The 11,644-nt window shown below is 36.9% G+C and overlaps 1 protein-coding gene across 1 annotated transcript in view; it reads left to right on the plus strand.

Annotated features, from left to right (window-relative positions):
- MTBP (MDM2 binding protein) overlaps positions 1-1,391 on the plus strand; it is an 82,088-nt gene extending 80,697 nt beyond the window's left edge. Inside the window, exon 22 of the mRNA XM_074201490.1 lies at positions 1,130-1,391. Coding sequence (XP_074057591.1) covers positions 1,130-1,168 — 39 coding nt within the window. The 3' untranslated portion in view covers positions 1,169-1,391. The remainder of the gene's footprint in view (positions 1-1,129) is intronic.
- Positions 1,392-11,644: the final 10,253 nt, after the last annotated feature.

Genomic DNA, 11,644 nt, shown 5'->3' on the forward strand with positions numbered 1-11,644 from the left:
CAGACAGAGCATAAAGCCTGGTAACTTCATCAAAGGGAAATTCAGTGAAGATGGGGAAATCCAGGATGTAAAAATAGGTAAAGTTCACTTGGACTGGTAAAAGGGGGCCCAGAAACCTGTCAAGGCCAATGGATTCTTATCTGGATCAAACAAGACTGGGTGTTGCGGGGAGGGAGGGAGGAAAGTGGACATGATAACAATGCTGAGGAATTCCTGAGGAATTGAGAAATTGTTGCTTTTCAAACTCTTTTCCTTCTCCTACCCCTCTTCTACTTGGCTCAAAGATATGTCCCTTTAAGAAGATTATTTTATTGACTTCCTTTAATGACTACATATTTAGGGATGTTAACAGTATACTTGAAAAATTATATACATATACATATATACTATTTTCCTATGTTTTAAGTATCAAGAATAAATATTTTATGTTGTCTTTATTTATGCAGTTATTTTAAAATAGTCCTCTCCCATTTCCCCCCCCACTTAGAAAAAGGCCTTACCTGCTGTCAGCCTTATGTTATGAATGATTCCCTCAACTTTGTTTAGTTCCTGAAATCTTTATACTAGTCCATTGTCATGCAGGCAGTCGAGATTTTTGATACTTTTTGATGAATTTTGATGCATTGCATTTGATTCTATTGGAGCTGTTCCTTTGTGAAGATTGTGACTTACATCCTATTAAAGTCATTTGCCCAAAGATAGTATTTAAGATGTTGCTACAATTAATGAGCTTGTTTCCTTAAAGATGTATAAATTCCAAGTTAAAAAATCCAAGTTCTATTTTCAATCAATTCTGATATCCTGTCCTCCATCTGGCTTTATCTCCCTTGAAATGAGTTCTCTGAATCACAATTTAGTTATGAAGGGGGGGAAGAAGGTAAAAAAGGGACTTTCTTCCTTCTCCAGTTTACAGTTCTATGCTCTGCTTTAAAGTCCTATAACAAGGGTCCAAGTTAAGAACTAGCATTCATTATTGAAAAATGTCCACTATGCCCTTTTGAAATGTGGACAATAAAGTAGAATGTAATTTTTCAAGATGATTTTTTTCATGGGTTAGAGTCTCTTAACTCTTTCTGGTTCATATTGACATATTACCAGAATAATATGATTTTTTTTTCTTTCCCCACAGGTGATTGAATGGGTATTAGAGAAGACAAACAAGAAGTAACAGAAATTGATTTTTTTTTGAGTAGACTTTTAAATTACAGGAGGTTGTTTGACATTCTTCTGTTTCACTTAGGCTCTAAGTTTCAAACTTGACTCAGAAATGTATTCAAGAAGATTATTTTATTGTACTGACTTCCTTTAATCATTACAGATTTAGGGATGTTAGCTGTATACTTTAAAAAAATTATATACATATTTATATTATTTTTCTGTATTTTAAGTAACAAGAGTAAATATTTTATATTTGTATAGTCATTATTTACAGTTATTTTAAGAATACAATAAAACAATTTTATTTTCCATTCTTTGAGGTCACACCTTTTATTATTTGACCAACTTAAATTACAGACCTCTGAGTGCAGTTTTGTTACTTGACCTTCCTCCAACTCATCCTCGATATATAAATGTCTTGAACATAAAGCTAGATTGTGTTGCCAAAGTTCTTTTGTATACTTTATGCTAACAGATACTGACTCACCTTCTAGTGACCTGGAAGCAGTGAATTTATGAGAACCTGTGAGTTTAGAAGTTTGGAGGAAGAAGAGAAAGCTATGAAAGAGAAGCAACAACTGAAATAAACTTGTCCCCGAGTAGTCTTTCAAATTTTGGAGCTTGTCTAGTGGTGGGGCTATTATCCTCACTGTGTATATATTTAAAAAAAAAACAAACCTTCCCGACCTCACCTAAATTTTTCTGCTCACCTTATCTTGCTGTCTAGAATTCTTCTTTGAGGGATTTTTTGACTTTGAGAAACATCTTACTCTTCAAAATGCATATGCTTCTAGGCAGAGGCCTGGAACTCTCAATCATTTTGAGCTTTGTGTGAATTAGTTTATTCCATAGCTTTCCCCCAACATCTGGGTACGGTCAGCTGCTCTATGGAAATGGAAGTCTTACTTTGATAGAAGGAGGGATGGGCACAGGAAGGATAAAGAACAGATTTGCTGAGAGAGGAGGCTTAAAAAAAGTCTCAATTTTGAGACTAAAAAGGAAGGATTTCCCTCTTCTTAGTCACTAATACTACCAATACCATCATTCCCATCTTCAACTCAATTACATGGATTAAACAACCTAAAGGGCACTTGCTTTTTAACTAAGAGATTAGGATAATGGGGTGGCTAGGTGGTGTAGTGGATAAAGCACCGGCCCTGGAGTCAGGAGTACCTGGGTTCAAATCCAGTCTCAGACACTTAATAATTACCTAGCTGTGTGGCCTTGGGCAAGCCACTTAACCCCATTTGCCTTACAAAAAAAAAAAAAGAGAGAGAGAGAGAGAGATTAGGATACCAGGCCAGACTTAACCACTTCTTTGAAAACTACCCCTATGGACCTTGACTGGTCTATCAATCAGCAAGCATCTATTAAGTGCCTACTATGTGCTGGACTTTGAGAATTAAAAAACAAAAATGAAATAGTTCCTGCGCTCAAGGAGCTTATGTACTTTCTCATTTGATTTCATGGCAACCCTGGAAGATGGGGTATAATATATAGGTTTCATGGTAATTCTGCAGATGGGCCCCCCCAGGAGTTATGAGACTTGTCAGAGGCAATATTGAACCTTGTTCTCTCTGACTTCCAGTCTGGTGCTTTTGCTCTCACATCATGAGTTACCTTCTATGCAGTTTAATGATATTTACTTTTTTAATGAAGAAAAATGATTCCATAGTGGGAATCATTCCCATATTTTAACTTTTCTAGGTTTTTGTTCTTTTAATTCTGTGGGTTTCATAAAATCTTTTTTGTGATCTTTACCTTCTCTCTGTTTCTTCCCTAAGGCACTGCATTTTTATAAATAATTACATCTTACTGGATAGTAGTTTAAAAATCCTTTCAAATGGAGATTTTATCATTATTGGGTAACTTGAAAGCATATTTAAACTTATATATTTTTTTATTTTTTTGCAAGGTAGTGGGGTTAAGTAATTTGCCCAAGGTCACACAGCTAGGTAATTTTGGCTTTTGTTGTTCTAGCCTTCATTTTGAAGAGGACTAGTAACTTCACTGGGTGGTGGCAGGTGAATTGAATTTTAAGTGAGGCAATGGACTATTGTACAAAATCTCACACTGTCATACAGAGTGAACAAAGTCTAGTAGCAAGACAAAAGTCAAGAGAATTGGCAATGACTTGGCATGCAGTAGATGACCTTGGCATTTTTGATGCCTGATCAAACTCTTAAAACACTCCACATTCCCTTCTTCAGCTACTTTAATGCCCTTGGAACAAATTGTTCTCATTCACCTATTCCAATGGGAAAGGTCATATGCTCTGGGATAGATACTCCTCTTAACTCAGCCATAGGTGAGTTAGCCCATCTGCCAAGATGGTTTTTACCAAGGTTATGACCGCTGTCTATACTATAGCTTCTTGGAGCCATAGGTGAAAATTGAGTCGAAGGTGGATGCCAAAAGTGGATGAGCAGTCTTGAAAAGGGTTTGGCAAGACCTCATACCAAAGGTACTAGTCCTTCCTGGCTATCTTATATATTCCACTCAAAATATGAAAGATATCTATTTTAACATGGCTTTAAAAGTTCATTTTTCCATCTCTGATATTTTCCCCTTAATTTAAATGAGAAACTATTATGTTTTCTTGTACTGGTGCTATAACCATGGGAATGGGAAACTGTTGAACTGTCTTCTGAAGGGGCACTTGGTTTCTCATCTTTTCAGGTGATGATGTCAAACTCAAATAAAAAAGGGGGGCACTTTAACTTAGAAAACCACATATTAATGGTCTCTATATTTATTTTTTCTTAATTACATTTTAATCTAATTCCCTTGACACTTCTCTAAAACAGTGATTCTTAGGTTATCTAGAGGTGACATGCTCCAACTGTTTCAGTTCAGAAGGTCATTTATTGATTTATGTGAGTTATACTTGTCTACTGTAAATGGAATTCTTCCCTCCCTGATACATACGTCTGCTCAGGAATCCAGATCACAGATATTATAGAAGTCACTTGGTGAATGCAGAATCAGCAAAGCAAGAGTTGTTTTTGTTTTTCTCATCTATGATAAACTGAAGAAGTGCCCTTTTCTGGGAATATTTCTCTATGGAAATTAGACCAGAAACTGGGAAGCCTTCATTCAAAACTGATTTCTTCATTTACTTATGTGACCCTTATTAAATTACTTCTCTTGGACCCAGTTTCCTCATCTGTCAAATAAAGGAATTGGACTAATAGTCCCCATAGTCAGGTGGCACAATGGATAGAGTGCCAAAGGACTTCCTCAGACTCCAGGTGCGTAGTCCTAGGCAAGTCACTGACCTTCCTAACCTTGGTCTGCTCATTTGTAAAATGAGGGAATGGAACTCCATGGCCTCCAAGCTCCTCTCCAGTTCTAATTCTAGGATTCTACGATGTCTTCCAGTTGTGACATTCAAATTCTAGCCAGGGCCCCCTTCTTGAATCAGACTATGAATAGCCCTGAAGGGATAGTTTCTCTCATCTATCTGGAATTGAGCAAATATGTGTTGAGTCTGCCATATACTCGGTTCTACTGTACCAAACCCTGTGGAGGATACAATAAATGATAAACAATAAATGCTTTCCCTTAACTTCCCTAAGGATGTTCCATTTGCTGGAGTTGTTTAATATGCATAAATGCTGTGTACTTTGATAAATTATGTCATTAAGTCCAATATTATATGGAATAAATTGCTGTAAAATTTCAGGAGAGACTAACTAGAATAGAGAAGGAACTGTGAAGCAGGTCAGATTTAAAGGCTGTTGATAGGACTTCATAAGATCCAAAATAGATTTAGTGCTAGAAGGGGCCTCAGAGGCTTTGGAACCAAAACTTGATTTTATAAATGAGGAAACTGAGGCAGGATTTGAATGCATGTCTTCCTAATTCCAAGCTCAGTGCCATCTCACTATACCATCTAATTTGGGGAGAAAAACATTCTATATGAGTGAAACCAAAGGTCTGTCTCATCTGTGGATTAGCAGCTAAGTGTTAGGTGTATTGATGCACCTAGGCAACTCACTATGGAACCCTGGACTCCAGAATCAGAAAGACCAGATCAAATCCAGCCTCAAATAATTTTGTTTGCCAAAGTATACTAGATAAGGAAATGGCAAGCCACTCCATTATCTTTGTCAAGAAAAAACCCTATGGACAGCATTGGTGTGCTTTGGTCTCCAGGATCAGAAAGAATAAAAAAACATTTTAAGTATGTTCTCACCAAGTGAAACCAATTCATCAAAATATGTCAATTACTGACAACGTCCTCTTTCCTTCCCCCATCAAGTAATATTTGTATTTTAAAAGAGGACAATTTGGCAATGTGAGGAAAAAATACCTTAGAACTGGAAGGAACCTAGGATAGTCCAATGCTCATTTTATGGACAAGGTCACAAAGGTAGTAGCAGAGCAGGAATCTGAACAATATTCTGTCTGCTAAACCCTAGAGAAAAATGCATCCTACTTGGAAATTTCCTTGGACTTAGCTCTCTTAATCTTTTTCTGTTCTCCATAGCTTCTGAAAACAGACTTTCCAAACCCCAAATACTCCCTGAACCAGATTAAAAAGTAATTGAGAAGCAATAAAATAAATAAAAATAAAAGTTAATGTTAATATGTGACTTTCAAATCAATATGCACCCTGCAGCATTCCTTAACCATGCTTTACTGGCCTCTGATTATATTCGAATTCAACACTACTGCCTGAATTACGTTTTGGATACTGCTTCCACTCTAGATAGCTCTTTTTTTTGACCCTCTTACTCTTCAGATCCCCAAACCATATTCTGGTGACTGATTTTGGTTTGATTACATGATGCTTCTGATCACTTCATGCAATGGAAGTTCTCAACTATTATATCCCTTCACTAGAAGAATTTCAACTAGTGCCAAGAAACTTGGCCACAGCCCAGTCATGTTCCAGCATCATCTCCATGTTACGTAATATTTGGTGATTAGTGACTATTGATCCACACTATCTTGAGTTTGAAGGAGAAATATAAATAAATGATGACTCAGTTCAAACCCTGATGACTGAGAGAAGGATGGTACTATTAGAAAAGAAAGGGAATTTGAAAGCTGGCTTGGGGACAATAATGGCCAATTTGAAAAATTAATGATTGGGTTCATTTATAATACTACTTCTGGGAGACCTATTTCACAAAGAATTCTTGGCTTTTGTCCATTTGACTTTTGCCTTCTTGTGAATGTTCATTCAAGGAGTCACCGGACTCTGGCTGCTTTTTCTTTTAGTTTTTAGTTTTTGCAAGGTAATGGGGGTTAAGTGGCTTGCCCAAGGCCACACAGCTAGGTAATTATTAAGTGTATGAGGCTTTGGCCACTTCTTGATCATGGTTTTTTGTTTGCTTTTAAATTCAATTTGCCTTAAAATTCTTCTAATGAATTTCATATAAAATATAACTGCTGATCAATATTTATATTATAGAAGTCATGTATAATATCCACATAAGTTCCTACTAGAATCATCACATGATTCTATGAATAACTTAGTTTAATAGATAAAGAATACTCCATTTTGAATTAGAAAAACCAGAGACTTTAATTCTACCTTTGTACTCACTATCCATATGATTATGAATATATATCACCTTAATCTCCCAATCTTATTTCCTCATTGATAAAGTCAGGGCAGTAATTCTTATGGAGCCTACTCCACAAGGTTGCAGTGACTTTTAAATGAAATTATGTAAAATAATTTGTAAGCTTTAAGGATATATATGTATTTGCATATATGTATATTTCTAAGAAAATTCCACCTAGGTTCTATTTATATATTATGATCTCAATGTGCCATAATTTATTAGGCCAAATACAACAAAGATTGTGCTTCTTACCCGATTTTGCCCTTCCTTACTGACAATTGCGAAAATTAAAACTCTCTGTAATGGACTTTGAGACTCTCCACCACCACTATCCCCTGTCAATCTGGCACTCAAGTTCTATTGTGACTTTGTTCTTTGTGCTCAAACTGGTGAAGACTGCTCATAAATACCACAAAAGACTGTTTTTGTCTCTGTGCAGAAACTCATCTGAAGGATGACTAAGTTATGTGTCTTTATATAATACCATTTCCTTACATTCTTCACTGGCTCCCAATCTTCCTTCAGAACAACTCATGTCTCAACTTCCCAAAAGAAGCTTTCTTTTAGTGTAATCCCTATTCTTGGGACTTGTTTTCCCCTAAAATTAACTCTGAATGATGTTTAATGTGAGCAGCTAGGTAGCACAGTAGTGCCAGCCTTGGGAGGAGTGACCTGAGGGAGAGGGGGGAAAGCAAAACAATCTCCCAGGGTGAGAAGACAAAGACTTGGAGAGTGGGAAGAAGACTGGAGGCCAGGAAACCAATTAGACTATTGAAATGTCCGGAAGAGAAGGGATGAGGATCTGAAATATCTGTAGTGTCTCTAGAAGAGAAGAGGCAATGGGTAGGAGGGAAGGGAATGTCTATAACAATATTTAGCAATTCTTTAACTGGGGGGGGGCGGAGGAAGAGAGTGGGTAAGATCAAATAGTTGAGGGGCGGCTAGGTGGCGTAATGGATAAAGCACTGGCCCTGGAGTTAGGAGTAGCTGGGTTCAAATCCGGTCTCAGACAATAATTACCTAGCTGTGTGGCCTTGGGCAAGCCACTTAACCCCATTTGCCTTGCAAAAACCTAAAAAAAAATCAAATAGTTGAAAATGGCACCTCAGTTGAGATGAACAGAACCAGAAAAACACTGTACACCTTAACAACATGGGGTTGATGATCAGCATTAATGGACTCACTCATTCCATCAGTGCAACAATCAGGCACAATTTTGGGGCATCTGCAATGGAGAATGCCATCTGTATCCAGAGAAATAACTGTGGAGTTTGAACAAAGACCAAGGATTATTACCTTTAACTTTTTTTTTTTTAAGAAAGGTGTCAGGTAATTTTGCTATCACTTATTTTTTCATTAAGGATGTGATTTCTCTTTCAACACATTCAATTTTGATCAACATATAGCATGGAAACAATGTAAAGACTATCAGATTCTTTGAGGGTAAAGGGGAGGGAAGTGAGATGGGGAGAAATTGTAAAATTCAAAAAACAAAAATTTTAAAAAAAGGAAATGGCACCTCAGTTACATACTGGATGACTGGAAGACATATCGAATGTGCCCCATTCAAAAAGATTAGAAGCTGTGAGTTGAGAGGAAAGATACATTTGTTATTGTTATAGCTCCCTCTCTGGAAAATTAATCTAGTTGATCTGGTTGGTGAGTGTAAAAGTTCTAATTCACCTAAACCACTATTGGCCTCTGACAATATTTTACATCTTTTCCACCCCCCAACTTCAATCTTTGTTCCCTTCTCCCTCTTGCTTTAGGGACAATAGACAAGTCAGTACTATCATCATAAAGGTCTGTCTTAGCTCCATTTATCCATCATCCCCATACCTCTCCAAGCCCAAACTCCCTTCCTTGACCTCCACTAGAAGTGGTGTTTCCCCCATTAAGATGTAAATCAGGGCAGCTAGGTGGCGCAGTGAATACAGCAACGACCTTGGAGCCAGGAGTACCAGGGTTCCAATTTAGTCTCAGACAGTTAATAATAATTACCTAGCTGTGTGGCCTTGGGCAAGCCAATTAACCCCATTTGCCTTGCAAAAAACCTAAAAAAAAAAAATGTAAATCCTTTGAACCTAAGAACAAGTCTCTTTTTTTTTGTATTTATGTTTCAGTATCTTGTGCATGGTGGATCCCATACCTTTTGCCTTTTCATCCATTTATTCTAACGCTCCTCAGTAAGGAGATATTTATTAGCAAATGTTTGCTCTAGAGTTTCTGGTCCTTGCTTGCTTCTAGAGCCTGCTTCCAACTGGAACAACACCTTTCACTACCTAATAGCTGACTTGTGTGAGCATCGCAAGGGTGAGCCCATCCTTAACTGAGCTTGGGGTCTAGTGGATCCACAAGAGGCTAGCTCTTTGTTCCTATCCACTTAGAGCTCCCTTTTTTTCATACTCAGTTTGATTTTATTTGAAACTTAATATCCAGAAGTGCAGTTAATTAAAATACTACAGTAAAATTTAGGAAGTAGCGTGTAAGTAATAGGGTTGGGTGTATTGGAGTTAATAGAATATTTTGATGAATTCTTTTTTCTTAAAAGTGTTCTATGAGATCAGTCTCTTTCTTCCTTAGTAGGAATAATGTAGTAAAGATAATGAAATATTTTTAGATAATTAAAGTCATTATTGTACTTCTGAGTCATCATCATAAAAGTAATAAACATACTGAGAAATATAGATGGTATATATATATATATATATATATGTTGAAAATATAAGATATTAGACTTAATTGACACTAAGAAAAACCTTAAAAATGCATTTATTTTAAATAAATCAGCAAAAGCGTGTTATAATTTTCCTCCAAAACTATTCCACTGGATTTGGATTGGTGTGAGACTACTTGTCCCTGGTGAGTGCGCTGAATTTGGAATCAAAGGAGCTGGATTCAAATCTTGCTCTGTCCTTGGGCAAGTCAATTAATCCGAGCCTCAGTTTCCTCATCTGTAAAATAAAATGTTGAACAAGCTAATCTCCAAAGTCTATTCCAGCTCCAAATCTCTGATCCTATTTTTATTTATGGCCTTGGACAAGTCATTTAATTAATCTGGGCCTAGGTTTCTTCAACTTCAAAGCTAAGTGGACAAACCAACCTCTAAAATCTCTTCCAGTTCTAAACCTATGTTCCTACTTTATTTCCCATTTGACCTACACCTTAGTGCTCTCATTTCTAAAATGAGGGAATTGCATCAGATTATCTAAGTTGATTATCTAAATGCTAAATGAAATCAGAATTTTTTAAAAAATTCCTTTTAATTGAGAGATCCAGTAGTGAATTTTGGTCCTTGGACTTTTTCCTAAATAGTAAACACTTCACTGGTTCATAGCATGGTTCATGGCAGTTCTCCTGCCACTAGGTTAAGAATAGCAACCACTATCTTTTGAAATTTTGTGTCACTGCTGGTGGCTCCCTCCCAAAGCCCATCTTGGGGCCTTGTTCCATATATAGTTGATTCCTTAGAGAAAAGGAATCCTAAACCTTCACAGCTTTTATCACTCACAAACTATGTGGCCAACCTTAAGACACCAACTATTTTTTTTAACAGAAGGAAACCCAAGGCCAGGGAGGTTAAGGGACTTGTCCAAGTCCTGTACCTGGGTGCTTAGGGTAATGCTAAGCAGTCCTCCTTTTTCTTAGAATGTTAACCAGAAAGAAACATAAATGGAAAGATCTGGAGACCAAAATAAAATGGTAGTGATGGGAACTGATCTATCTTGCTTTTTAAAATGATATTGGCTTTTATTGGAGTGAAATAAGAATAAGCACAAATGAGAACAAGGGGAGGAGAATGTAGTTGCCCACCCTCCTTTAATAGATTTTTTCCTTTTTGTGCGACAAGTGGCAGTTCAAATGAGGGGAGGCCAATTTATCCTCAACACTCCCTTCTAATTAAGCCGAGGTACTAGAAACAGATATTTGAAAAGCTGTGTTCTCAGAGGTCAGACTGGTGCTGAAGGCTGTCTTCATTAAGTTGTCTGGGTATTGACTGCTGTTATTGGAGGAAGTTCATTTGGGGAGGGTTAAAAATAAAACCAATTTTAATCCTAATTAACTAATGTGCAGGCCTCTATCTTGTTTTAAAGGGGTGGGGAAAGGAAGAGAGAGGTGTTGCTTCTCTTAATTACTCTGCAGTGGTAACCTTTCCTGGCTGACCCTGTCCCCCGGGAAGCTTCTAACTAGAGATTGATTGGGGCTGTTGTGATCCAGAAAGTCATTTGCCCATGGTCCACTTGTAAATGAGTCTAAACATTGCAGCCAGCATGCTTATAATGACTTTGGTTGTTTTCCTTAAACACAAATCTTTTAGGACACCGGTGTGCCCCTCTATTAGCAAACCCAGTAGAAGAGACTGCTGCAAAATATTTTGGACAAACTAGACAATTGAAGACAGATTAGACCCATTATAAAAGGCTTCTTTGCAAAGGAATCCACTCTAGGCTTCCTCTGAATAATGAATCCCCCAAGGTTGTTTGAGAAATTAAACTGACAAAAATTCAATTTGCTCCCAACTTTTTGTGTAAAGTGAGGCAGCTCTGGAAACAATTCAGTGAAAAGAGTCAAAAAGACTTGGAAGACCTGTGTTTGAGTCTTGGCTTCACCATTTATCAGCTGTTTGACCTTAGGGAATTCACTTTCCCTTTGTAGTCCTCAGTTCCCCCTTCTGTTAAAATTTAAGAGTTAAATAAAGTGTTCCAGGCTGTGGTCAAATCAGACATTCTATAAAAAAAAAATATATATATATATATATATATATATATATATATATATATATATATATATATATATAGAGAGAGAGAGAGAGAGAGAGAGAGAGAGAGAGAGAGAGAGAGAGAATTTGTTCATGGAGGCAGATTATGAAGTATATCTTGGATCTACTCAATAGTGTAAATCTAGAA

This window comes from Macrotis lagotis, chromosome X, assembly GCF_037893015.1.
Source record: "Macrotis lagotis isolate mMagLag1 chromosome X, bilby.v1.9.chrom.fasta, whole genome shotgun sequence".
Lineage (NCBI taxonomy): Eukaryota > Metazoa > Chordata > Mammalia > Peramelemorphia > Peramelidae > Macrotis > Macrotis lagotis.